This window comes from Trichoderma reesei (assembly GCF_000167675.1).
Source record: "Trichoderma reesei QM6a unplaced genomic scaffold TRIREscaffold_12, whole genome shotgun sequence".
Lineage (NCBI taxonomy): Eukaryota > Fungi > Ascomycota > Sordariomycetes > Hypocreales > Hypocreaceae > Trichoderma > Trichoderma reesei.
The window spans coordinates 130,826-158,108 of record NW_006711159.1 but is presented as its reverse complement, the minus strand read 5'-3'; the positions used below and the strand labels follow the sequence as shown (position 1 = coordinate 158,108).

Below are 27,283 nucleotides of genomic sequence, written 5' to 3'. Positions count from 1 at the left end.
CGCCTTTAACCTTTTGGTCTTCTCTTTTTTTTCATCACGCATGACCAGATGACTCCATGGTGGTTTTCAGAATATGACCAGCACGGCCATCAGCTTTCGAAAATAGAACCGCGCGCTCCATAAAAACGTCAGGCCGGGCGCAAGCCAACACGAGCCAGGAATGACTGATCACTTCGATGCGCGGAGACGCACAGACGCACCCGGGGTGGCCTTAGCGCGAGGATGTTCAAACTGCGGCTTTAGCCTCTAGCTCTGCCTTCAACCTACCTGTGCGATGCAACTTCGGACCTTGGGTCTGCCGTCCACTTTGACGCCGGACATGTCGCAGCTTTGGCTTCTCGACATTCTACCGCTCTTCGTCTTCTGCTTCATTGCATCATCCACGGGTCTCCTTTCTGATGCCCGTTTACGAGCTAATCCTCGCTCGCCCCGGTGTTGGCTTCAGCCCGCAGCCGAGCCTTTGCTGCTAACCCTCCTAGTCCTTGACGCGGTCGTCCTTGGACTGAGCTGCTGCAGCTCTTCACGCGCGCAGGTATCAACTAAACTAACCGACACGGAGCCGGAGAGCTCGCTAGTGATTGTTCCCGACGAGGCGGCACGCCGTATCTGGGCGTAGGCCAGCAATCGATTCGGGCAGGTAAAAGACCGGGCCAAAAGTCACTTTGATTAAACAGATCCCACGAGCAGACCAGAGCGGGCAGACAGGCTGACCTGAAGGATCAATCAGCGGAAGCTGCAGTTCCCAACGAGGCACTGTTGCCGAGTGCCACGGCGAGCCAGCAGGGGTGCCTTTGAAGCCCCGGGTTCGAAAGCATTGCTTGCATATCGAGCCAGCCAGTACCTGTCGAGGATTCGTGCAGACAGGGAATACAGCGCCTGGAAGCAAGGGGATTCACTGCACGCCTTGCGGAGAACAGGGCAGCCGTTGATTGCGCGAGCAGGAGTGACGGCAGCAGACCAGCGAGGTGGGTAATGTGTGAAGTCAAGGAGCAGACTGCAGCGGGCTGAAGCTCCCTGTCCACGATGCGTCTTATCAGCTTATACGGCCACTGCGGCTGCAACTCCTGCCATCCCCAGCCCGGTTATTATTATCACTATTATCATCATCTCGACATTCCAGGACTCCAGACGCAATGAAATGCCCACAGAACGCTGTTGAACAACACCGATACAAGCCATACTTGGACGCTGCGCACGGGTCCTGCGTACCAGGCGCGTCCTCGCATGCCTGCATGGTATCATATCGCCGCCCAATACTTGCCCTCACACGGCGAGTTGCAGGGATGCGCCTGTTGATGCAAATACCTACCAACTGTAATCGTACAGTACGTACGGAGTAGCATTACAAGCCCGGGCACAATCCTGACTCTGCACACGGGCTGAGCTGCTGCAGCAGGCCCTCGTGCCTCATGTTCTCCTTGCTTGCCTGCCAAAGGCGACCGGACTTTTCAAAGTGAGGTGTCCATCTGTCGGCTTCCCCTCCCTCCAACTCCATGGCATGATCTCTGATGCAGCCTGATGCCCGCAAGAATAATTGGAAGGGAGCTGCACGAGACGAGAATTGGGACTCCATCTTCGTACATGCTTTTGTAGTGCGGCGACCAATCTGCTAGGCTTGGTGATGAGTCGGCAGCGTTGCTTGTATGTGATCCATGTCGCCTTTTCAGCCGTCTCGCTGCATCTGTGCTGTCATTCCGAGTTTGGCCCTGCTTGCTGCTGTCCATGAAGGCAGCGGTGGAGACGAGAACCTGTACCTAGTGCGCCCACTGCAGGTGGCTCTAGCGCTCCAGCTCCATGCACGCTCATCAAGCTGCTCGAGTCCATCCACCATTCAGCGCACGAGCCCCCCGACTCCGGTACCCGTCGCCCTCAACTACCCCTAGAGCGTCCACTGTGGCTGCTGGCCTTGTTGCCTGTTCGAGCGCCTCCAGGGCTCTCTCTGCACACGGCGCGGCTGGCAGTACCCCGTACCTGCGAGTACCTGGCATCTACAAGTGAGGTGCCTCACCTGTGTGCGACCTTGCGACACAACCAGGCTGCCTTGCCTCACTCAACCTCTGCTCCCTTGCATCAACGTCCATCTGTGCACTCCTCGCTCTCGCGCACGCCCCCTCCAACAGCAGGGCAAAGGCAGCCAAAATGTCTCCAGCCGCTGCGTCTTTGCAGCCAACCATTGATTCGCCGCCATCCGTTTGCAGCCCTCGATCCGCGCACCCACAAATACCTACAGCAGCGCACCCTTGGCCCGGCCCCAGCCTTTCTCTCCTCTCCCTCCCACCCCCGCCCGTCAAGCGTCGAGCATCAAGCGTCAAGCGGTTTTCTGCACGTCTCTGCGACCTCTAGCGTGCGCAGGGCGTGCTAACGTACGACATACCTACCTGCCACTGTCCTGGCCCGGCCATTACAAAGCTCCCGCTCCCTCTGCCATCCATCCCATCTCCACCTCCAACACCACCACCACCATAACCACCCTAAACCACCCTCCCTCTTCTTTTGCACACAACCTCCCGCCAGACATCGCGCCCACATCCGGCACCAGGTCCCCCAGCTCGCCAACGACTGCGCTTCTCTGCCAGTGTTTGTTTCCTGCGTCGTGTCGTGCCTCGCTGTGCCGTGCCGTCCTGTGCTGCGCTGCGCTGCGCTACGCTACTGCTGGTAGTTGAGTACATCTGCCGCTGTCGTCGAAGCTGAGCTGAGGAGAGCTGCTCCACCACGGTCAAGTCGAGTCGCGCTGCCTCCAACCATCGCCGATTGCCTCTTTGCAGACTTGCAGAGACGCGCACGCCGCCAGACAAAAAGTCGGTCGCCGCTCGTGTTTCCTCACTGCCGCCTAGTGCGATCGTCATCGTTACTGTCGCACACGCGTCGCGCCCCTCGTCCATCTGATTGCTGGACTATCAGAGAATAATAAGGTAACAAAGATCCGAGAAAAAGAACAAGTCGAGAGAGAAGACCCTTTTCCCTCTGCCTTGCCCCCCCATCCAGCCCACTGGCTCCCCCTCCCCCCCCTCCTCGATTCCAAGATTCGCAAAAGAAGAAAAGAAAGGTGCATCAGTCCCGTTTCCTCTGCGCAGCCATGGCCGGCCGTTCATTGCTCGTCTCGTCTCGTCTCGAGCCATTCATTCCCTAGGGCTGGAGCTCGTTGAAGCTGCGCGCCTTGGTCCTGTTGCGCCGCACTCGCGCTACACTACACCACGCTGCGCTGCTCTGGTCTCTGCTGCCCGTCTGTCTTGTCCATCCGGCTGGTTCCCTTCGGTTCGCCTCCGGCCACTGCCTGCCACACCCTTCCGCGCCCCCTTGGAAGCCAAATCTGCAGGTCAGGCCGTCTTCTTCTGCACCTCAACCATCCTTGGAACGTCGCCAGCCCAACTATTTCACGACACGTCGCCGCCATCGCTGCTGCCGCCACCGCCGTAACTGCTGGCTTGGATCTTCTTGTCATGTACTCCGCACAACCAACAGGCGCCGACGGTGCGACAATCAATCCCGCTGCCCTCAACTCTGGTGAGTTGTTGTTTCCATCATGTTTATATATTCTCTTCTCGACGTCGTTGCCCCTCCATCCCGGGCTTCTTACGTCGGCCCCCTCCCCCCACCAGATCTTGACTGCACGCGCCGCCTCAGAGAAAAAAAAAAACATACAGAAAAAACTTCATGGCACAGCTTGTCTTCACTTTGCGCGACGCTACACCCCTCTTCGCTTTCAGTTTACAATGCCTTGCGCGCCATTTGCAGCCTTGTCCTCTCGCGCCTTCATCATGCTGACCCGCCTACCATCATAGACATACTCGGCGCGCCGCCTCGGGGTGTCAAGCGGAATCGGTCCCCGGATCCCGTCGACTTACACCGGCCTGGCGATGACGGTATGTCGGCGATAGATCTTGTGTAGCTCGGCGTCCTGCACCGCGTTCCACAGAGTCTCCGGATATCCTCTACATGTTACATCCTGCTCCGTGCGACGACGCGCAAGAATACGGCCTTTCTGGAACGGGAGGAGACGGGAATGAAGCGACCAGACTTAGACGGTTTCATGCATGTTGGAGAGAGAGCCGCGCGCTGACTACCATCGTCGCTTTTCTAGGGAATCGCTTTCCACAGCACAAGCGAATAAGACCAATGAAGGCCCGAACGGCAGGAAGCATCTCCGAGGCCCCGGGGCAAGCTCCCGGCGGAACCGTGCCTCAAGCCATCCCGCCGCCGCAAGCGCCTCAACCCCAGAGCACTGCGATGCCGACCCAGACCACCTCAGCCTACCCTGCCCCGCCGGCGCAACTGCCGCCCAAGCCGACGCCGCCCAAGACGACGCTCAAGGCGCTCCCCACGGTGCGCGATCATACCACTGATCAGCTCAACCCTTCGGGCGATGAATACATACCGCGTGAGACGGACGAGTTCGGTGAGAAGAAGGTGATGCCAAACGGTCAGCTCCTTGGCGGCCGCCAGTACCGGTGTCGCACGTTCCTGGTTCCAAACCGCGGCGACAAGTTGTTCATGCTGGCCACTGAATGCGCGCGAGTGCTGGGATACCGAGACTCGTACCTCTTGTTTAACAAGAACAGGTCGCTATACAAGATAATTGCCAGCCAGGCCGAAAAGGACGACCTTGTTCAGCAGGAGATTCTGCCCTTCTCGTACCGCTCGAGGCAGATTGCCATCGTGACCGCCCGGTCCATGTTCCGGCAGTTTGGAAGCCGCGTCATCGAGAATGGCCGCCGAGTTCGAGACGATTATTGGGAGACAAAGGCCCGTAAGCAAGGCTTCACTGAAGCCGATCCCGCTGGCGAGAAACGACCCGGAGCCGCCAAGGCCAGGGAAGCCGCCGAGGCAGCGCAGAACAGCGTCTTGATGGGCAACCCGCATACGGAGATTGTGTATAACAACACGCCTGGACCGTACCCTGGTGCGCCTCAGCCTCACCTCGTTCAAGGTATGATGGGAGCACCCGGAAGCGCAACGAGAATGCCGGCATTAACAGTCGGACCAGACCTCAGTGACAACAGATCCCGGGACTACGGCGGCATTGTCAAGGGCGGGCCCCGACAGGAGATCACCGGACCCCCGTATCAAGACCAGACCAGGCCTTCCCCTCTGGTGGAACTTCACTCGCAGGCCCACCACGCCGCCGACTTCAACCGATCCGTGAATCAGCAGCGCGAGATGCGCGACAACTACCTTCAGGGCATCTGGCGCCGGCCACACGAGCAACCCGCCCAGTCTTCCCTCACGCAGCCCGTCGCCGGCTCGACCGACTCGGCTATTCCCACCAGCCGACCGTCGAACTCGCCTCACACCACCGCCGCCGGCATCGCCCAGCCCGGAGTTGTTTCCTCTCAGAGCCCGCAGATGATGATGACCGCGGCTCCCTACTCGCAGTCCATCAATGCGCAGAGCGCGCTCGGCCAAGCTCCCATCCGAGGTATGACCCTTTTGCCTGTGACAACCAAGCTGAGCATCCGCGAACCAACATCCTCTGTAGGCTCCACCGGCTCCATCAACACCGGAGCGGCTGGCTACAGCTACCAGCAGCCAAGCCAGGCCATGTGGTCTCAGAGCCCCCAGACTCCACAGACCAGCTACAGCAGCTACACCACGCAGCCGCAGGCACAGCATCCCTCGCAGTCTCCGGCCTCTCACCTGCGCCAGACTGGTGCCAGCCAGATGCAGCCCAGCATGCAGTTCCCTGGCATGGGCAGCATGCAGTACAGCGCCAGCCAGGGCATGTATGGCGCGGATCAGACGCCACGTCAATACATGCCTCAGACCACGCCTAGTGCGCAGTCGGCTTCGCAGGCCTGGTCGGGCCAGCACCAGCCGTCTCAGTGGTGGACTCCCCAGCAGCAGCAGTAAAGGCACCGCTTGTGAAGTGCAGGCCTTGAAACGATTTGGGGAGGTGAGGCCGTTGTTGTCGGAGCACGAAACGTCATGTGCGCTATGCTTACACCTGTCTTACACTTTTTCTTTATTCTTACCTTTGCGGCACACTCTTGTTTGAAGGGACGACTTCATTTATTTTATTTTTCCTTGCTCTTTCTTTCATTTTTTCTCTTCGTTTCTGGGACCGAGCTCCTGCAGTATTCCAGATACCCCAAGCATACAGGTTGGTTGGAGCGGCTTTTTGCTTTCTTGAGTCAGCGGCTCGTTTTGCAAGATGCGCAGCATCTGGCTCAGGCAGGATAAAGGAGTCGGAGGGAGGTCGGTAGGATGTTTTTTTTTTCTTTCCTCTTGTTGCTTCATCTCTACCCAACATTGTCATTCTCATCCCCCCTTTTCTTCTCTCGTTTTGTCTTTGCTTTATTTCTCTTCTTGGACCAGTGGTTGCACAAGAATCCCACGTCTCATGTTTCTCTAGCTGGGGCCCATTCCATTTCCGCAATGGCCATGGTAAAGCATCCGACGACTCTCTTTTTGTTTTCCCCTGCATTATTACTTTTTGTTGACACCATTTTTTACGGCCGAACGTTTTGTATGTGTCCAGGCGATGGGAATGTTATTCATTATCTGGACAAGGGATGTTGTCTTACGTGTTGTGTCGCTTTTGTTTGTAACGGTCTCATGATGGGAGGTTGACTCCTGACTTGGCATCTCCTTCACGGCTAATCTTGTGTGGGATGGAGGAGGGGGACAATGTTTCGCGTTTGCTGTTGATACCACTTTGGTTTGGTTTAGTTTGTCAGAGCACCCCACCTTGATGAGAGAGAAATTGAGATTTTCCTTTTATTTTTTGGGACGTTGTGTTGTTTGACAGTGTCAAGGGCGTAATGAGCGGTATGTATGTGTGTGTGTGTAAATCCCTGCCTGAGTGGTTTACTTGCTGTCATGCATGGTGTTGCGTGGCGACGACCGTGCAGCTCGGTAATAATCAGTAATGGGACCGTTGAAGTCTGATGGGGAATCGAGGGTAAATCGTTGAACATGGAAACTCTTCTCGGGCTCGAGTTGTTTCTGTTTGACATTGCTTTGACTTGATGTGATGTTCTAGAGACGTAACAGATTCCTCGTCTTCGACCTTGTCCATTGTGAAGAGGGCGATAATGTACAACGGCTCAAGTATATGACAAGATTTCAGATTGATGGCAAAGATACGAAAAGGCCTCACCCCCCTCAACCTCGCGCCTCCTCTCTCACCCCTCTATCACTTTCAAGCACCCCAGGCCCATGGGGATTTCTCAATCACTCTCATCCCCTTCCAGCGCCTCATCAGGCTCCTCTCTACTCCTCCGCTCCTCCAACGCGTCCTGCGTCTCGTCACTACTACCCTCGCCGTCTCCCGCCTCGTCCTCCTCCTCCTCACCAGCGGCGTTTTCCTCGTCATCCTCCTGCGTTTCTTCATCGCCCTCGTCGTCCTCCTCGTCGTCATCATCGTCATCGACTACATCGTCATCGTCATTGACAATGGCGTCGATTTCCTCGTCATCGTCGTCGCCTTCATCGTCGTCATGGGCGGCGGCGGCAGAAGAAGGGTCGACGCGGGCCTTTTTGGCGCGCGGGCCGGATGAGGAGGCGGCGGATGCTTCAGAGGCCATGGTCGTGTCGGCCATGTCGGTGTCGTCGCCGCCGGGGCCGTGCTTGGAGGCGCGGACTTTTTGGCGGTATGAGGTTCGTTTTTCCGTTTGGATGGCGTTGAATTCTGAAGGAGAGGGGGGAGAGGTACGTTAGATCAAAGACCAAAAAAACGTAACGGCATATAGTTGAGTGGAAAATAAAGAGTAGATGGCAGTGATGTGTAAGTGTAAAGACGTTGGTTTGATGTTGTGGATGGAAGGATGAGAGGATATGTGTTGTTGTCGTTGAGGACTGATGGGACATACTGGCAAACTCTGCCTCAAGAGGCCCCTTTAGGAACGAAAACTCAGTGTCATCTAGTGCCTTGAAGACGTCTGCGGGAAGAATCGTCTTTTTGCCAGCAGCAACAGTGTTTTCATTGGCGCTGATGGGGAACAGAATCGTTAGCATGAAGAATGCCTGACAAAGTCAAGGTAATTTTTTTTTCCCCAAGAGACTTACTGTGAAGCTAGATAGCTGATGAAGACGGTGGCGCTCTTGCTCAGGGCCAGAATGGCGTTGCCCTGGATTTGGGTGTTGGGGGGCAGGATTCCCTTTGCCAGTCTTGTGATGATTGACTTGGGGAGGTTCAAGTCCTGGAGAAACAAAAGTCAGCCTTGAATATACACGACTCGTACTGATTGCTCGGAGCTGCTGTTGCTCTTCCCTGGCCGCTGAATGGAACACGGGTATCATCAAGGGGGATTGCGAGGGTAGAAAGCAGCAAGTATGCATTTCTCAGGCTAGATCGATCCGAGCTCAGAGAAGTAATGTGTGTACATGGAAGATTGGCAGAAGAAGGAAACGCTGGCACAAGCATATGAAAGGAAGAAAAGAAAAAGCGAGGAAAGGAACCAGGAGACTTCTCACCTCTATGGTCACAGCATCCTCCGTCTTGCCCTTATCCTTATCCTTTTCCTTGTCCTTATCCTTCTTGTCCGCCTTGTCGTGTGTCTGCGCACCCTTTGCGGAAGAAGGAGAGGCCTCTTCAGCGGCCACGGGGGTGGATGGCCGGACGTCGGACTTTCGAGGCGGCATGTTTTGCTCTGTTCTTTTGGGAGTGAGGATATTGAAGAAGTTTGCTTCAAGAACAGGATGTGGGTTCTGGGGAAAGTGAAAAGAAAAAAGAGCCTAGGGTGGACGAGATGAGGGCAGGTGAGGATATGCGTCACTCGGGGGGGGCTGTTCTCGCGTTGAGTATCGCCGGTGTGAGAAATATTCGATGAGTTGAAGCCAGGAATAAGTGAAGAAGTAAATGTCAATCCGGTAATCTCTTCAAGTATAGCCTTGGGAAGAAGAATCAGTCGAGCAGACTTGGAAAAAAAAAAAAGTGGCGGCGAGTTTTTCGAAAGACTTTGGAGGGACCAAGAAGAAGCCAAGTAGAATGGTCCAGATCCAACTCCCCGAGTGAGGGTATATCCGCTTCTCTTAACCCAGCCTCAAGGAGGTCGAATCGACACGCAACGCGCCCTCTCCAAGCAGGAAAAGCACACAAGGCCAACGCAGCACCTCTCAGTAATTCACGGTGAAAAAGGCGGTCCAGGCAGTCGGTAAAAAGAGACGAATCAACCGGGGCAGCTTTCGTATATTCAAAGCGTGACTCGACTTTCGTAGTTGGGGGTTTTTTTTTTTTTCTTCTTCCGCCTCAGATGAAGGGGGGCTCTAGGGCGTAGAAGTGAGCGAGGGTAGAAGCGTGGTTCTCTGGGCTACTGCTGCTCCTTTTCGTCTCGGATAATGGGTGTATTGATACAATATAGTAAGGTAGAGAAACGGTTTCTGCGTCAATGATGGGCTTGACGATCTTCTGATACGGAGAGCTTGACGGAAGAAAACCGACGGGGAAAAAGAAAGGACAAGCGCCGAGAAGGTAGAAGGTGAGCTAGACGCGTTTGTGGCCCCCCCGCCGTGGCGCGTTAAGTGGTTTGAGCACCAGGGCGCTTGTACCCCATACCGCAGCCGCCTGTCTACTCCCGCGCTCTCCAATGGTACCTTGTACGAGGTGCTCGGTAAAACCACCAAGCATCGTTTCTAAGAAATACACATCATTCATCTTCACCTACTGCCAACCAGTATCTACCTAGGTATTCACTCTGTGGACCGAATTTGTGTGAGGCATTTGGCTATACTTTTTTTCAAGTACAGAGTAGTCAAGTCGTGGTTATTTTGGCTATAGCATTCTGTTGTGTAGTCGACTTGCTCCAAAGACGCTTCCACTTCACTCACTTTCCCCCCTGCCATAAGGTAGTCTGCTCAAGGAGATCGAGAGAAATCTCGTGTCCAAGCTCACCCCCTGGCCAAAATCAACTTTTCTCGTGTTTCCAAGTTGCTCCACCTCCTCCATCACCGTGTCCATGTCCCCAGCTGCTGGGAAGTATAAAAGAAAGCCTCACCGGCAGCGTCCATCGCTCGCAGGTGGTAAATGAGAGAAAGAACCAAACAAACTGGGTATATCCGTCATCCATTAATCAAATCAATCATGCTAACAAAAAAAGGCTCAGCCTGCATTCGTCGTCGCTTGCCAATGAAGAGATCAAAGGTGCCCGGCATACGAATCCTCCGCAGGAGTGATGAGACCCGCGTATGTAGAAGTAAAGTTCGCAATGGTGAAGAAGAAGTAGAAGAGAGATAGAATGAAAGGAAACGTGTGTGAAAAAAGTAACTTGTAAATGCGGTGATCCACAGACAACATCTCTTACACCCGAGAAGCGTGTGTAAGACAGTCATCGTTGTCGTTTTCCGCATGGCTGTCGAAACGTATATTTTGCTGCCCATCCGAGTGACTGGAGCAAATTGTTATCCGGAAGTCATCCTAGCCCAAGCAGAGTGTTCAGACTGCATCGGGTCATGACTTGCTACGACCATTCAGCCAATGGCCCGTCCAATATCTGACCTGAGCACCGCTGGTCGTGGTGAGAGACCAGTCAATGGAAAGTCGTCATCTCGAGAGCTGAAAGTGTCATGGCTTCCTGGCGTCGAGATGGTGGCCCTGCGGGCTGAGGGGGACCCTGACTTGGTGTACATATCGGCAGATGGCCGAGGCGAGTTTTGCTCTGAAGCATGGCCGTACCATTGGTCACGCCTCACGTTCGAGCCGAAGCTGCTTCGCGTGCTCCGTGAGCTCTTGGTCCGAGCATGGCGAGGAGGGTTGGCCTTGGACAGTCGGGCGGATGGAGCACGCTTGATGTTGACGTAGGCTTGGTCGCCCCGGACCGTCTCGTCTGTTAGGCCCGGCCGAGAGTTTGGCGCTCGGGCAAGAACCGGTGACGCTGGGATATCGATGCTCATCTTCCCGCGGACGGGGGAAAAGGGAGGCTGCTCATCCGAGATTCGATTCTGGTATACAATGACGGCTGGGGACTTGGCAGAGCCAATGGATGAGCTCGCATGGTGGCTGTGTTGAGCTCGTTTCGACTCGGTGAAAACGGGGGAGTGTGGCGGCTTTTCGTCGCTTCCAGCAGTATGTCTCCGGTCAACCTTCCAGGACTCAATTTCCTCGTCGTCTATCGGCGTAATCCCTCGGTTACGGAATCGAGCTTTGCGTCGTTGAACCCGGTAGTAGATGAAGCCACCCAGAAGAATCACGAATACGCCCGGAATGACTGTGGCCAAGATGATGGTGAGGTCTGAATGTGACAAAGATGAAGCCATGCCGTCTGATTGTGTCGTTCTTCCAGCGGGTGAGAGGCAGACTTCCGAGTCAAGGTTCGATGGAAGGCATAAACATGCCGGTATCACAAGTCCATTCGAACGACTCGATGTATGTTCCGATCTTGTGTTCTGGTCCAGGAAAGCGAGTGTGCGGATATCCCTGTGGCCTCAAGGTCGTCCTCTCCTTAACGACGGTATGGATTGGCCAATCAATGCTGAGATTGAGAATGTCCAAGTGAGAGCTTTGTTTCCAGCACAAGAGCAGTGCCGTCCTTCGGGTGACAGCGGCAGGCAATGCTTGGCGAGCCAGCTATGAAGGAGAAAAAGCGATTGGCTTCCCTTCCTCTAATAGCTGAAGAAGGATCAAGAAGCAGAAGAAGCAGAAGCGAACGGCAACTGGTGCCCACCGATTAGCTCTCTTTTTTTTTAATCTTCTCTCTTTGCGATGTTCACAACTTTTCCCAGATGTCGTGGGAATATTTCAAAACAAGATCGGACATATGAGGGTATGCAAAGCCAGCGGTTCATCAACTCACGCTCAAAGGCTCGAGAATCATATTCCAACCCGAATAGGCCCTGACAAAGAGCAAGTACTTGGAAGCGGCGTCCCAAGCACAGGTTCCTCTAGAAGCAGAGGGAGCAGAGGGGAAGAGGGGGGCTGTCGCAGGAAGGAAGGGGTGGATGGGATACTAATATGATTGTCCAGGTGCAAGATCATGGAGCCGCACGCGGGTGTGCGTGCATCTGCCGACAACCTTGGAACGGTGCTCATGCTAGCTGGAAGGCTTCGTATGATGTACAGTACTCGGTATAGACAGTACGGAGCATAGACGGAATCCGTACAAGTGTGCGTCCACTGGAGACCATGACACCTCTTGCACCTTCTGCGGATGGTGTCAAGGAGCGCAGGCGAGTCCAGGGGGTGGGAACGAGCCCACCAGCGATCCACACGCTGACCCTGGTTCAATGCAAAACAGCTCAAAGTCTTCACGGCGGATTGTTCCTGTGCGAGTATGTACACATGCTTCCACCTGGTCGAGCATTGGCTATTGTTCCGGTAATAGAACTCTCCGCATCTGGAGAGTATGGAGAATGCAGCAGCCGTGTCGAAGCTTTGAGCTCCAATCTGAATCTGAGGCTAGCCGTACGGTGGCGATGAAAGGCTGTAGAGGGTGGCCAGCGCGAGATGTGGAAGAATTGCTAGTGTGCCGAGCTGTTGACCGTTCTGCAGATAGCCCGGACGAGGCTATTGAGCTATTGAGCCATGGCACAGCAAGCACGTCTGCATGGACGCAACCCCTCAAGCCCATCCAGCCATTGAGCCAAATGGTTCGTGGGAAATGGGTGTGGATGGCCAGAGGTGGGTGCATGGCAAATCTCGTCATTCCAACCGGCTAGTCGACGCCCCCATTCTACCTCTAACAGCAGCAACAGCAGCTCCTGGCGAACGAGTCGCTCGCCATCAGGTGCCATGGCCCTCCGAGCCGGGTTGGGGTCCGCCTTTGGGGGATGATCAGGGGCTGGCAGACGCGTGGGGTCTCGAATAACGTCTTTCTGCGCCTTAGTCGCCCGACCCCTGGCAATGGCGCAGGGAAACGTGGCGCATCTCGCAGCAGACGTGTCAGTGGCACTACAGCACAGTCCTGACTCGAAAGGGCTGCGCGAGGGATGAAGCGTCGTGGCGGCGGCTTCTGGTTGGGGGAATCTGGAGGATTGACGGATCGAGGGCGGCCGAGGGTTGCCAGTCCGTTGGATGTCGCCTTGCCACGCAGTCACGGGAAGGCTCTGAGGAGCAGCTCTGCAGCTCTGGGTAGCAGCTCTAGCAGCTCTGGCAACTCTCGCAGCTCGATTGGCTGTTGGGCGAGAGCTATTACGCTTGGCCCGACGAACGGCGCATTCCAGCAGGGCCGGTCGCGGTCCTTTTTCTCGTTTCGCTCTGATCTGCCTCGTCTCGACGTTCGTCTATCGTCTGCACGGCATCAATGGCACGGCTGGGGCCAGCCAGGAACCAGGCACAGAATCTCGCATTGGGTCGGCAGTTGTCTGACCAAGACCAGAGTAGGATTGAGGGAAATCTGGGCCAAGGCTCGGATGGCCAGCCCCAAAAAGAGCAGGCCGCCGGGCAATCCGGGAGCAGGTATGTGACGAGTTTCGACCAGATGCCCTCGTGGAGGTGAAACCTGTGATCAAGTTGCAAGTTTGTCTTTTCTTCTGTTCACATCAATACAGGACAAATGATGAACCAAGTAGATAGTCAGTAGGTACTGCCAAGCACTACCATCGTCGCTTGGAAGCCGCACGTTCCGAGTCTCAGTGATATCGCGCTACCATTTGCGCAGTACTTGATCATTGATCCTGGTGCAGCTGATGTCGTGACTGCTGTATAGGTACAATCTCCAGATGCGCAACGATCATGTGCGGCATCGGAAGGAACGACAAGCATTCCTCCCTCCCAACTTCGGTTGAAGCCCGTAATCTGCCTGTTATCAGATAAGCTACCCGTGATAACAACTTGAAGACCACCATATCGACAGCTTCAACTTCATCCATCTGCAATCGGCCACGGACAAAGCAATCAGCATTCGTCAGCCTTTCCGCCCACAGCCGTCGCCCACAGCCTGCCCAGCCCTGCGTCGACTCGTCTCGGTCAAATTCTGCCCCCTTGCATCGATGCGTGACGGCAATGCATGCGCCTACTAGCACCAGCATCACTAGCACTATGCGCTGCAACCCAACACCTGCTCACTGCAGATTCGGCGAGCACCAATCCCACCTTCTAGTATCTCCCCGTCGCTGACAATTGCACACTTGCCTGCAGAGGTCTCGACTGTCCTCGAAGCAAAGCAGATACGGCGGCTCGGACTTTCTCGGCTTGCCAAATCCCAGCGGTCGCTCAAATGGAGCCTGCAGGTCGGTCTCAAGGTGAGTTCGGACATGCATCGACCCATCTTGCCGTCTCCATCTGGGGTCAAGGTTTGCCTCTTCGGCGGTGTGAGCCAGATGAGGCAGAAAGGGGGAAAGGAAGAGCAAGTGCTTGGGTTTTTACACCAACACGATCAGTGATAGCCCCTGAATGGCCAAATTACCAGTCTGTCTCTGTTCGATTTGAGTTGGCGACTAGGTGCCTGTGCTAAGCTAACCATCAACGAAGCACAAAGAGACACTGCAAGCACTGCTTGCTGGAACAATCAAGCTTACCTTGGAAAGTGCATTTCTCACGCCTTTCAGAAGGCTCGCCTCGCAGCTACGTTTGCTAAGCCGGCAGAACCGGAAGCATATGCAAGGGCTCATGAGTAATAGTACATACACCAAGAGCTCGCGATCTTCAAAGTCTGACTCGCCCGCAGCTGGGGCTGGATGGTCGAATCGAGGAGCAAGTGGGATACGATTGCGTCAAGCCAGTCCATTTAGAAACCTCTCCTCATGAGCCTCTGCCAGACACGAACGGGATGCCTCTGTGGCATGAGATGAAGGGCTCAGTCAGAAAGTCATTTTGGGAAGACTATCTCGGCCAATTGCTCTTCCAGCGTCCCAATCTGAAAATCTTCAGAACGGATGATATTGCCCTTCTGCTCGTGTCGAGCTATGAAGTACATCTGCTCGCTTATTCCTCCCCTGGCGCTCGTGTCGATAAGAAGAGCCCTGCTGTTCAACGGGAAGCAGCTGCGTTATTGCCCAAGGTATTCCCCATGGTCAAGAAAGCTAGCGCTTCTAATGCGCCGAGATGACCACGGGCTGAACGCTTAATGGCGTCTAATGGTCTGAAGGTACAGTAATAGCGCTTGCACTTTGACTTGGCGCCCAGTTTGATATTTCAGCCGTGTGAGCTGGCATCTAATTCCATGCTGCTCCGCACAGACTAACGACGAGCTACTCGAGCCGCTAGGCAATCTGAAGCACTTGCAAACGCCACGGCTGATTTTCCCGTCGATCAGCTCAGGAGAGATGCTCCAGAGACGAGACGGGCTGGACGGGATTGCGAGCTTCTTCCCTTTAGCTCTGAATGGCTGCGGCTGGGAGAGGTTCGGCGCGCTCATCACCTCACTCTAGTGCTGGGCTTGGACTCCGGAACCCCAGCATCGTGGAGGAGGTACAGTACGGAGTCCATAAACGACTATGTAGTTAGGTATGATTGTTCTGCTACAGTATTTCGCACTTGCAATCCTTGACGTCCGGCTGACATGCTCTCAATGCCCGTCGTTCCTCCAGCAGTCAGGATTGGGAAGATTGTCCATCTTCTTGAGCACAATCTTGCCAAGGGTGGGCGAGGAACCTGTGAGGTGCAAAATAACACCGGCCCGGCCTGCTCGGGGCGGCAGATGCGCGTGCTTTGCAGGTAAGCATCTTCGCGGCCAACAAGAAGCGAAGAGAAGGGGAAGTGAGATTGCCGGCTGGTCTGGTGCAACTCTGGCCTCGCATTCCGCGTGGAGCTGGCGTATCAACGGGAGAGGCCGTCCATCGCGAGGTGGCTTGAACGATCGAGGCTGTTTCGAGCAGGGGCTCCGCTTCTCCACTGCTCTCTGGCCAGGCACCTTTTTCTAGCTTGGTTGTGCATCCTTGATCCATGCGATCATGTGCCACAGGCTGCTGCTGCTGCTGGTGTTTCGTTTCACCGGGTCACTTACCTTCTCGGTCGTCTTGTCTGCCTGTCTTCCCACCTGAGGCCAAGAAGCACTTGAGCCAAAGTGTGGAGAGGGCTCGACTTCTACCGAGTCGAGAGCAGCGCACCAGATGATGACGTGCGGAGTGAAGAGAGCGCACAGCAACCACGCAGACAGGGGACAGCCAGAAAGGAACATTGAAGACGGAGCAAGTGGGTGGTAAGCTCACGCATGAAGAACAGAGACAGAAAAGCCTTCTGCAATCTTCTCTAACGCTCACCGCCAATTCTAGCGAGATTCTCTTTTCTTTCTTTCGATCCGTTCATGCCCACCCTTGCTCTTTTCTCACTGTGGCAAAACGTCTGGTGCGAGAGTCTTGGAGGGGGGCAAGCGGAGTCTCACTCGAACCGTCCAGGACTACTTCTCTGGCCCTCGTGTGCAGTCTCTGCAAGGGAAGTTCAGCTGACCCTTGCTCCAATATGCAGCATATCAAACAGAAGAAAGGCTGGTGCTATGATCGGACGGCAACCCTTCCGCCGCCCATCCTGATTCTTAGGCTTGGTGGGCTGAAAGAGAGTTTGCAAAACGGTGTGCATGATATTATGCCAAACAGGTTGTCACAGTGCGGTGCTTGAGAGATTGACGAGCAACAGAGAGAGATCGCTCAACCCACGTTGTGGGCTTAATCAAACTGCTTCGTCTCTGTTCCGCACCATACTATATCTGCGACACCCTACTATTGTGCGTGACCAATGACGTGCAATGATTTACGGACGCTCAACATGACAGAAGTCCATGATGACGACGGCCGATAATCTCAAGTATGTACTCTGTACTGCATCTCATATTCCCTCGCACCAGTTCTCTGACAGGACTGCTCGAAAGGTCAGTCACCCGTTCATAGACACCTAATATCAGTCGCCAGCCCGCGCTCCCCCACTCATGCATGCCCATCGATTGAAGACTCATGATGAGGCTCTGGGTCGTGCACCATAGTCTCACCACGCGAATGCGACATCTACGCATCTGGGAGCGCCGCATCTTGACGGCATAGGCGCATGTCCGCGGAGTCTGCTCCGAAGCCAAAGGAGCTCTTTATCCGTGCGTTCGATGAGCTGATAACTTTTGGGTCGTGTATTCGCTGGCGGTATCGTTTTAATACTGTATCGGATCTGACGGACCTCGATTCCTATGTCCGCAGCGTCCATGCGGCACGCAGGGTTGCGGCCGCTTTTGCATGCAGTCGAATCCTATGATACGAAGCGCTTGGCCGGTATCAAGCGTCATCATACAGATCGTAGAGCAAAGGCTGTCGTTAGCCGGGTGCACGGACGGATCCTGTTGAGACTACTCGTGTGACTATTACCGTTCCATCAGCCTTGTTGGCAATGACAGCTCTGTTGTACGACGGACAAGTGGTTATTCATGTGAGTATAGTTGCCCCAACAAATGCTCCAAAGCGATGGGTTTCCGAGTCTAACCATATCACCTCCTTATGCTAATGTGAAAAGAAGGGTGCAGCTTGGATCGCATTACAACATTCTACATCAATGGTTCACAAATGGCTCTATCAGCCGGGTTGGTCTCTCCGTTGATACGAGCGAGTGTCTCCTCGCTGCCTAAATCTCAAGCAAAGCACTCATATGCCAGCTCGACCGATCTTCTGCAGGATACGTATCTCCGATTGGTCTCTGAAAGACATGCTGTAAACGGTTCCGTCGAAGCAGTCGTTGGCTGGTAAGTACTTGGCCTCTCAGAGAGTAACAACCTGCAAGCATCAGGCTATACCTCCTCGTGAATCCATTGAAAGCCCGTTCAAGCATCTCTTCATCGATGAGCCATGATGACACGGCCATTCAGCGTTTCATGTCTCGTTTAGTTGTAGAGCCATCATCATCCCGCTCCCCGAAGCCCATGAAGAATCCTCTTCTGATTGATCATAAGCCTTGTGCTTTGTCAAAGAACGACTTGGAGTGAAGAGAGCGTAGACTCCGGGCCGATATCACTAAGTTGTTCATGCGTCTCTCTACCCCAAAGTTCTCGAACAAGGATGCCTGTCCGTTTCACAATCAGCCACACGACGCTGACCTACCAATGAAAGCTCACCACGATCCTTCACCGCGGCAACACTCAACTCTCCGAGCCTTTTTTTTCTTCACTTGTCCCATCGTCCATGTTTACACTTTACGCTAGCATTGCCATCTCTCTCGTAGTATCGCTCGTGGCACGAATAAGCATTCACGGCCGAGTGAGATCCGGGGGGAAATGCCCACCGAACGAGAGCTGCCAACAATAGATCGTGTTCAATCTAGGTGATGAGCTGACTGGGCAAGAGTTGGCATTTCGGAGCTTTGCACTTCAGCTTGGGCACATACCACAGCTTATTCCCCTTTAGGCGGTCCTGCTGACCCCGTCTTGGCTCATACACATCGCCATCGTACATACCTCGTATAGCCTCCCTCCCAGCTCAGCTCAATGAAGCTATTCATATGGCGAGACCATGGCGAAACGTACAGTCTCCCATGTAGGTTGTGCGCTCAGAGTCAAGAGGTGTGTCGAATTTGCGCACAACTTATAGCAGCTCTTGGGAGAATCCTTGTAAAAGTGTTCATATGACGTGTAATCGGAGACGGAAAGAACAACAGAGTTTGCCCGTGTGCTCGATTCCTCTGCGTCGGATCTGGTTGAATGCTAAAAGCTGCGCTCGTGCTCCAGGTCGAATCAAGGAGGGAGGCAGCCAGCTGGAGAAGGCGAGGTCTGAAGGATACGCAGGTGGTCACTTATCCGACGAGAAGATATGGCATGCACTTTTGCTTGGGAAACTTGGAAATGGTGAGAAGAGAAGGCTTATGTTCTTCGCTGCCAAGTTTGTTGCGACTTACACAGATGCCCATCTCCGCCAAGGCTTCACGGACAGTTGCAATCATGAGATATGAGATTGGATAGGCTACAAGTTAGCATGAAAGACGATTGGTTCCGTGGTCTAGTTGGTTATGACATTTCGTTAACACGTTTAACGCCACCGAAAAGGTCCCCGGTTCGAGCCCGGGCGGAATCACCACTTTCTCTTTTTGCATCGCATAGTTAAAATGCTGTACTCTTTTTTTTTTTTCCTTTATGTGTCTAGACTTCGCCTTGGCATGTAAGTGTAGCAATGAAATGAGTTGCTGGTGTGGCTGCAAAGGTTTCAGGAGAGTGTCCAAGCCGGATCAAGCTGAGTCGAAGGGCATATTTCAGGGATTCGTAGTTTCGAGTATAATTGCTCCTCTAAGAGTGAAGTTCAACAATCATCATAAGATCATGCAGAATGCCCATCCATACAGCTTCTCGTGATTGAAGCAACAGCGTCGTCCCTTTGCCTGGTTTCATCTAGAACAACACCTCCACCATAAGTCCGACCACTTCTTCCTCATTTCAATCAAGGGAAAAGCCGGGTCAACGCGCAAGAAACCGATCGAACGTTGTGATCAGGCAAGTAGTTGTTGTCGAATATTGAGATGGCGTAGTAGATGGCCGAAGCTGCCGGATTGTGGCAGTTATCCTCGCTGCAAAGAGTAGAAGGAGAAAGCCCCCCGGGTCAGTAAAAGGGACAGAAAGAGGGAGATGTATATATCCGATAGGATGAGAGGGAGACAAGAATTGAACTCACTTGTAAAGGGTGCAGGAGACGTAGTAGGGGCTTGGGAACTGCTGCAGTTGGACTGAGCTCACGTTTCCGACGCTTTATACGAGTAAAGAGCATTGATTAGCACATCATTTGCCCTGGAGGAGACTGTCTTTGACCTCGGGAGCAGAGTTGATACGGTGCTGATGGGTTACGGCCGTCAGGCGAAAAGAGGATGGGAGATGATGGGGGGGACTTACATGCCCTGGGGCAGCTGAAGACACTTGTCGACTCGGAGAGCGATGAAGGAATTGCCCTGGTAGTCTGGCTCAGTGTAGAATGTTGCCTTTATTGACCTGTCGTTAGCGATCACTATAATCGTCTGCCTCGCAACGGGCCCATGAAGAGAGAGGCAGACTCACGATAGGGCCGACGGGGATGAGCTGGGCGACTGCGACCGAGGCAGAGGCAATGATGCACGGGAGCAGCTGAGTGAAATGCATGATTGCGACTGTCTACGGCTTGTGGTGGAAATACAGGCAAGTTGTAGGATTCGGGGGGGGATTTGCAATCAGAAGCTCAGGGGGTCAATCTCAGCACACACGTCTACGAGTGTATATATATGCTATATATATACGTGAAGCCTGCGTACTAATTCTCTCTCGATTTTGATGTCTAATACTTACAATCGTAAGATGGTCTCAATGTAGAGAGAGTGAGACGGCGTCGGCCCGCCACCCGCCAGAGACATGTCATCTGATTGTCTCATCCTGTCTGGAATGCGTTCTCGACACACTCTGCAGTTGTCCTTTTGCAGATTGCTGCACATCTCCAAGCAGTGTTGTATGTACAGACAAAGAGCCTAACTGACCTCTCCTATTGTTATAGCATGGCTATCTGGTTAACTACCGATGCCCTCTCATAGCTTCAAAGTTGTCGCCTATATATACATCAAGTTGGTCTATCAAGAGTTCGATATACTATGTGCATACCGCTTCCGGCCTCCAGAGATTGTTCATGAATCTAGAACTTTTGGCTGTTGGGCGGCATAAGACATAGATGCTAGGCCAAGTGAAGCATGTGATGAGTACTTTTTGTTCCATTGTCTCATCTCGAGGAATTTCTCACACCGTCCGCCTGTTGATACTTGCGATTATAGATCGGCCAGTCGGAGTTGCGAAATCCTTGGCCTGTCTAAACATTATGATATTGCCAGCATCACCCATGTCTGGAGCATTACAGCTTGTATTGCTCCGACCGCTCGCTATTAGTCAAGGCCGAGGAGATGGGTGCATCGTCATGAAACTGCAACTCATGAGTATTGTCTGCAGGCCACACAAAACTGCTCAGATCGATACAAACCCAGCATGGCCAGGTACTTGCCATCTACAGATTGGTGAGCAGTGATGCTTCATGAGCATTAGTAGATGCCATTTACGCGGTTATACGGAAGTCTCTAGATCCTCTCAGGGAACGGAGCTTTGAGCCTGTTATCAGACATATCTTGCTTGCTATACAACGACGCTTTGCACACATCGTAGTCTTGAGAACAGGTCAAAGAGGCCCCCGAGCAAATTCAAAGGCCTCTATGAAGCAAAGTGCATAGCAGACCGTTTCCAGTACTATGTACAAGCAATACCTACGAGGGCCAACAAGTAGTACTCCATACGGGCAACGTTAGACCGCCCCTTGGAGAGACAATGTCTATCCCTCAGGAATGTGCGGCGACTGTCCATGCCTAATGAGGGCCTATCATGCGATCAAATGCTTCCAGATCAGCAGTCTCTTGCCCTCTTGGCTCGCATATCTCTCCTTTCGACGGGAGATGATCACGGATAGTCCGGCGAGCCTCCGGGAACGGGCCAGTTATACCCGAGACTTGATATCTGGGGGACCATCCGGCTTAGGTGGATTATCATCGCATTGTTTCCCTCTTTCTTCATTATCCAGTAGTGCAGTGCCGAATTATGGGATTCGCGTAATAACACTATGAGATCTTGTTGGTGCTACTAGCAGCGGTTGTGTGAAGACACACATATATACTGTACAGCTTGCAGAATCGATGACGACGGCGATTACTCCAATCCATATCCCAGCACTGCAGATCACTCCAAGTCATCAGCTACGTCAACGTTGAATCAACATTTACTAGCATTTCATGAGCATCATATCATCATTTTCTGTCGTAAGTCTCCCGTCATTTCAGGAGGTGTGTATAATATCTCAATGCACAATCGCTTCCTTTCCACCCCCCCTATTCCCATCCTTTGATAGCAGCGAAAATCGATCTGCTTTCTTCAATTGTACATACACAGGGCGGTAGTTTGTATGTACAAGGTGAAGCAGCTATCTCTTCTTCTTCATATCCTTGCAGAGGACCGATCGGACGTCGGTGTTGCGGCGGATATTGACCGGGCTGTTTGAGGTGGTTACGTATAGGATTGCGGTGGCAGCATCGCAATTATTAGACCTAGAGAAACAAAGGTAACAGTTCTTTTAGTCGACAGAGAAAACGGACACACCAGTCGTCTTGTGGGATGAAACTCACGAGTAGAGAGTGCAGAGTCTCGAAGCGGGGGAATCTGGCCACAATTTTGCTGATAGAACATGGCCATATCTGCAATCCATTAGCAGACAATTCTCACACTCTCTCTCTCTCATATGCCATGGCAAACAATGAAGACTGTGCATACAGCGGGTTGGCGACTTTGACGCAAGTGTCCAGACCACGGACGTCAAACTGAGACCCCGTCCAGCCAAATTCACGATACAACGTCACCTGTTGCGTTCTGTTAGCAGAGGGCTACGGCATTGCATTGCTCTGTGCTTGAGAGCAGATGAAGGGGAGATGGGGAAAGGAAACTGACGAGAGGGGCCACAGGAATGTCTTCGACTGGAGCAGCAACAACGCATGTTGCCAGCATAAAAGGGAGTAGGTTAGACAGAAGCATGACTGTAGGCCACTGGAGAGGTCGAACGAATAGAATGCTCGTAACTCAATGTCCTCAATCTTCGAGATCCCTAGATGAACGCGGATGGGTAATGAAGCGCGTGAGCAACAAGGTCGGGATAGTGTCATGGACTGTTGAAACACAGAATCCGCCAAAGAATGGAAAAGCATAACAGTCTTGCTCCTCGCTTCTTATACACCATACGTATAGTAATAGATATAGCACACCGCACCTTTACACCTTTACACCTGAATAACTTGACACCTCAGACGGGGCCTCTTGCGCATCCCACAAAAAGCCTGCTTTTCTTTTTCCCGCTTTCATCCAATTGCAGAAGCACACCGTGTGCCTGATATGCAAGGATCGCCGTCTGCTGAGGTGACTATTCGTTTTAGTTAGTTTTTCTCCTCTCCGCAAATCGTGTTTCACATGACGCTGCTTTACTGTGCAAACGGCCATTAGCATCGAGGGTTGGGCAAAGGGAGGGAGAGCCGATCAACTTCCGAGACATTACTATTTAGTAGTACCTAGGTAGTAGTAGTATCTAGTATGGTAGTGAGTGAATGGTACCCAGGTGAGAAATAGCACACGAATGCAGCGCCCTGCTTAACTACTACTAGCAGCTGTCTTAAAACTTGCTTTCTCTGGGCCTTTTTGTTTTTTCATTTCGTTTCTATTTCTATTTTAAATCATCAACCCCTGCTTTCTTTTGTACCTATTGTATGGTTGACTTGTGTGTGTGTGTGTGTTATAGACAAGCAAGACTGTAAGATGTCCGTCTTCGCCCTTTTGCCCGCATCAGCTGAAAGCGTCCAGACTAAGGCAAGGCATACACAACGCTATTGTAACCGCTCCCTTGTTTGTCGTGACCAAAGGGCAAGCTGGATCTAAATAAGCATTCAGCCAGCTCTGGACAATTGACAGTGTCACGCTTTAAATAGAATATCGAAAACGTAGAAGTCCCCATCCTCTAATCAGGGAGGAAATAAACGCACAATCTTGCAACAGAGCGACTTGATTCCGTGGTTCCCCAGATCAAGAGGACTCTGGAAGTCCAAAACAAAAATCACTCTGCCCGGTTTCGCTCTCGCAGTACTCTGAACCTTTCTAAACATAAGGTAGGATCGATCCCCAAACCCAAACATTCAACATCAATAGTATCGGCTAGAAACGAGGGAAACAAGGGTAAAGGGGAAGTCGCAGGTAGATTGTGATGAGCTCATTGTACAAGAGTATTTTAACTATTGTCGTACGTTCAAGGATTCCACGTTATCGTACCCGCTTGATGTTCAGTGTACAGCTCAGGCTGGAACTTGACACAAAGAGTAGAGACGATTCCCGGGGGGTTAGAGAGACGACGAGAGAGCCCGTAGCTTGAGAGCAACAAGAGAGTCATCTGTACACTTATATACATATTTCGGGTCTCGCATGGTATCATCATGTCAGTAATACTGCCAGGGTCCAAGTCAGCATCTTCATATCCAGTGGCCTGGGCCGGCAACCAGTCCAATTCCTCCTACGTGGGATACCATCCGTCACCATTGATGGACGAGCTACAGATAGTCCGACTGACTTGCAACCTTCCAGCCATAACTCAGACTCATCTACCCAGACGACAGCACCATCATAAATCACAAACTCATGCTTGGAACACTTTAGACGTGGAATTGACATCAAATCAAACGGACGGTATAATATTATCCAGCAGTCAGCGCTGCTGTTCAAATCCAATCTATCAACAACTGCATTTTCCCGCTTCAGCATGGAGCAGTGTAAACGACAATATGCGGTGTTATCCATCCCTATGCCTGCCTTTGCCCCCCCTCCAACGCCAAATAACATGCAGAAGCAACCCGTAGCCTGCCATAGTAGCAATATCAAGATATTATAAGTAAATCATTCGAAAAGTTGGTCGTCAGTCAGAAACTCTAACTGGGTGGACGGATCATCCACCGCCGTCAACAGGTTGTGCGTATATTCGTTGGCCAGGCTGTTGCCCGCCGTCCATTCGTTGCGTCGTCGGTGAATCTCATTCATGCCCTGGCACGCCGTCTCGGCAATGTAGTGCAGCTCATCGAGGGTGTTGGGGTTGCAGTTTGTAAACACGCCGTCGATGCTCTTCTGCCATCCTGACGTGGTGTTTTCCACCGCAGTCTGGTATGCATTAGTATCGTAGTCGACGATCCGCACATAGTCGGGCCGATCCGTGAGTCGCTGAAGGAGGTAGTCCTCGCGAGAGTCTTGGGGGAGGTACTCGACGGGATCCCCGGTCGGCGTAGGAGGCTGACGGATTCCCATCACGACTTCGACAAAGCGCTGGGACAGGCTACGCGCCATGCCGCATGGGTCAATGAGGTCAAAGTCTGGGCTGGTGACGATTTCGTCTCGGATATATAGGTCGTACGCAAGGAACGAGGCTCGGCAGATGCGGAGGTTGGGCATGGTACAGCGCAGCATCATGGCCATCCACTGGTCGTCTTCTTCAGGCCGCTGGTTTGCAATGCCAACCCACAGCACCTTCTTCGAGTTGTAGTTCCAATCGCGGGACTGTTCCGTCTTCAGGTACACCTCGTTGAGATACAGCTCCTCCATGAGGGCTCCAAACTCCTCGGTGAACCGCCTAAAAACGTCCGGGGAGATCTCTACTCGCTTCAGCTCCAGGCACGTCAGGTTATCAAGCATGATCCGAGGCGGCGGCAGCACCCGCGCCCTCCACTCATCCACGGCCATCTGGTTGGACCTGGTCTGCTTCAGTCCCCGAGGCGGCCTGTCGTCATGCTCCATGCCAATTATGCACAAGGTCTCGAGGTGCTGCGCGTGCTCGATGATGTTCCAGAAGCACGACCCAAACATGCTCACGCGCGGCGGATCAGTCTCGTGCCGACGGAGGGCAATAACGAGGTGCTTGAGGACGGCCACGGTGGCCATGATGTTCATCACGTCGCTGGGGTTCATCCACAGGTGGCAGACGGCGATATCGGTGACATTCTCCAACACCAGGACCTTCATCGAGGCCGAGTCCTCCTCCGGGCGCGAAGCCAGCGCCTTGAAGGTGTTGGCGAGGATGATGGTGGCGGCGTTGCAGTGTCGGCCCACCAGTTGGAAAGGCAGGCTCAGCCGCAGCCGCTCGATATCACGGCAGTTGAAGAGGAGCGCCTCGACGGCCTGGTAGTATTCCTTCTCGGTAAAGGACATCTCGCCCATGCAGTAGAGGTTCTGTAGTGACTGGCAGAAGTCCATCATCCAGGGGACGCGGGCAAAGACTGTGTTGAGGAAGTCGACTTCCACTGGGAGAGCTTGTCAGCAAAACCACGACCACACTTTGCGGTCCCTCTCGCCGGGCAACGCCTTACTCTCGTCGCGAAGAACCATCAGGTCAATGTAGAGGCTCTTGCAGTGGTATCCCACCGTCTGCAGGGCATCCGTCCGCGGCCGGCCAAGGCGGCTCGTCTTGCTGAGGCGCGAGAACTCGAGCTCGAGGGTGCGGCATGCGTACGGCTTGAGGATGCGGTCAAAGGCCTTGCAGACGAGGCGGAGGTCGAGGACGGCATTCTTGGGGCCGGAGTTGACGCAGTGCAGCAGGATGGCGTCGATAAGCTCGGTGGGCAGACGATTCATCGCGTCGGCTGGTGGGCTGGAGGCGGGGAGGGCAGAGCCAGAGCGCCGGGAGGCATCTGTGCCTGGCCGGAGAGGGTGAGGAGACGGAGGAGATGCGCGGCTGTGGGCGTCAGGCTTCGATTTCCGAGCGCAAATGGTTGGGGGGAGGCTGGAAGTATGGCGGCACAGGCAGTTTTGGCAGTATTTCTCAAACAGGCTGCATGTGCTTGATTGGCAATGACATGGCGAGATGCACGTCGGGAAGCTTGGCGTCGATGGCGCTACACAGTATCCAAAGGGGTGTCTGCTACTTATCTTATCGCCTTGCTTGATCGCCGAGATACGGTTACCCTGGAGTTGAGCGTGATACAGGGTTTCCATTCCGCTGATCAGATACTATACACAGCGGTCATCCAGTGACGGCTGCAGATATTCGTAAGCTAGGCCACGGGAAGATTGACCCAACTGAATCATGTCTTGAATGGGGAGCTGCCTGCATCGGTGTGAGGAAACTGTAGAACAAAGAGCCCTCATTGTTGTGAATATGACCGAAGCGTTGCACCGCTTCCGATAGCGCTGAGAAAGGGTCCGTCCACTAGATCAGGTGTTACCTTTCACCGACCGCCAGGATCGCTGTGGTAGATAGGTTTGACCTTATATTACCTAGGCATACGTCTTCTAGTGACTCGGATGAGCCTAGAATTACTTCAAACTTTGAACTTTTATGTATTACTTGCATGCATTAAATAGATGTTAGATGGTGTAAGTATGTACTTCTCCAGGTCATGCCGTATGATGAGTCAGCACATACTCCAATAAGCTGCAGCTCGGGAATGGCCGCTCATCTGAATACAATGTGGAGCTTTGTGGCGGCTGGCGGCCGAGACTAGCGGCATCTTGCAGGCGGAGAGAGATTTGGCGATATGGAACAGAGAGGCCTCGTCTTTGCCAGGGCGGCCAAACGCTCACCGTTAAGGGGGGGCGCTGTCCCGAGGCAAACGGGGTCGAAGGGATGGCCAGACTTTGTATCGTCTCTCAAGTCAGCAAGACGGAGTCAGGGGGAGCCAGCCTTGGATCATGAGGGATCACACAACAGAACACAGAGTGGCATCAGAATGCAAGGTATACATCTCCTCCCTTCAGCCTCAACCACCAGGTATACCCCAAAAGTCAACCAGCAGAGGACAAGTGCTCAAAGAGTCAATTGCATGACAGCAAAGTCTCGACGCAGGAAAAAGGTTGGCGTTGACCTCTTTGACCCCGTGACCCTCTCGTGTAGTCGAGAATAGGGAGAGCGGGGGAGACGCCGGGCCCAGCTGACTGCGCCCGATCTCGCACGC

At 53.4% G+C, this 27,283-nt stretch overlaps 8 protein-coding genes across 8 annotated transcripts; 2 read left to right on the top strand and 6 right to left on the bottom strand.

The window, feature by feature from the left end:
- Positions 1-3,440: 3,440 nt before the first annotated feature.
- TRIREDRAFT_36727 (uncharacterized protein) lies at positions 3,441-5,841 on the top strand (the record flags this gene model as incomplete). Its single annotated transcript, XM_006966169.1, has 3 exons — positions 3,441-3,504; positions 3,783-3,863; positions 4,082-5,841. Coding segments are annotated over 3 exons (1,905 nt in total), but the record flags the coding sequence as incomplete, so codon positions are not given.
- A 1,325-nt stretch (positions 5,842-7,166) lies between these two features.
- On the bottom strand, positions 7,167-8,580 carry TRIREDRAFT_108421 (uncharacterized protein; the record flags this gene model as incomplete). The annotated part of the gene is made up of 4 exons (XM_006966193.1): positions 7,167-7,627; positions 7,809-7,927; positions 8,005-8,138; positions 8,413-8,580. 4 exons carry the CDS (start codon positions 8,578-8,580, stop codon positions 7,167-7,169), a joined length of 882 nt encoding a protein of 293 aa, XP_006966255.1.
- A 1,824-nt stretch (positions 8,581-10,404) lies between these two features.
- Positions 10,405-11,810, bottom strand: TRIREDRAFT_122376 (uncharacterized protein; the record flags this gene model as incomplete). The annotated part of the gene is made up of 2 exons (XM_006966192.1): positions 11,727-11,810; positions 10,405-11,586 (listed from the first exon to the last, which is right to left on the bottom strand). Exon 2 carries the CDS (start codon positions 11,188-11,190, stop codon positions 10,405-10,407), a length of 786 nt encoding a protein of 261 aa, XP_006966254.1. The 5' UTR covers positions 11,191-11,586; positions 11,727-11,810.
- A 245-nt stretch (positions 11,811-12,055) lies between these two features.
- On the top strand, positions 12,056-15,240 carry TRIREDRAFT_108419 (uncharacterized protein; the record flags this gene model as incomplete). Its single annotated transcript, XM_006966309.1, has 11 exons — positions 12,056-12,201; positions 12,255-12,334; positions 12,422-12,519; positions 12,756-13,000; positions 13,035-13,327; positions 13,420-13,447; positions 13,578-13,605; positions 13,942-14,112; positions 14,257-14,483; positions 14,522-14,870; positions 15,049-15,240. The coding sequence occupies 11 exons, from the start codon at positions 12,056-12,058 to the stop codon at positions 15,238-15,240; spliced, it is 1,857 nt and encodes a 618-aa protein (XP_006966371.1).
- Positions 15,241-15,402: 162 nt separating this feature from the next.
- Positions 15,403-15,989, bottom strand: TRIREDRAFT_108418 (uncharacterized protein; the record flags this gene model as incomplete). The annotated part of the gene is made up of 2 exons (XM_006966191.1): positions 15,403-15,783; positions 15,816-15,989. The coding sequence occupies 2 exons, from the start codon at positions 15,987-15,989 to the stop codon at positions 15,403-15,405; spliced, it is 555 nt and encodes a 184-aa protein (XP_006966253.1).
- Positions 15,990-19,012: 3,023 nt separating this feature from the next.
- On the bottom strand, positions 19,013-19,924 carry TRIREDRAFT_122375 (uncharacterized protein). Its single transcript, XM_006966190.1, has 4 exons — positions 19,818-19,924; positions 19,656-19,741; positions 19,441-19,512; positions 19,013-19,336 (listed from the first exon to the last, which is right to left on the bottom strand). Exons 1-4 carry the CDS (start codon positions 19,896-19,898, stop codon positions 19,210-19,212), a joined length of 366 nt encoding a protein of 121 aa, XP_006966252.1. The 5' UTR covers positions 19,899-19,924; the 3' UTR covers positions 19,013-19,209.
- A 1,653-nt stretch (positions 19,925-21,577) lies between these two features.
- Positions 21,578-22,346, bottom strand: TRIREDRAFT_122374 (uncharacterized protein; the record flags this gene model as incomplete). The annotated part of the gene is made up of 4 exons (XM_006966189.1): positions 21,578-21,865; positions 21,944-22,012; positions 22,089-22,174; positions 22,263-22,346. The coding sequence occupies 4 exons, from the start codon at positions 22,344-22,346 to the stop codon at positions 21,742-21,744; spliced, it is 363 nt and encodes a 120-aa protein (XP_006966251.1). The 3' UTR covers positions 21,578-21,741.
- A 1,896-nt stretch (positions 22,347-24,242) lies between these two features.
- On the bottom strand, positions 24,243-25,964 carry TRIREDRAFT_63717 (uncharacterized protein; the record flags this gene model as incomplete). Its single annotated transcript, XM_006966188.1, has 2 exons — positions 24,243-25,633; positions 25,700-25,964. 2 exons carry the CDS (start codon positions 25,962-25,964, stop codon positions 24,243-24,245), a joined length of 1,656 nt encoding a protein of 551 aa, XP_006966250.1.
- Positions 25,965-27,283: the final 1,319 nt, after the last annotated feature.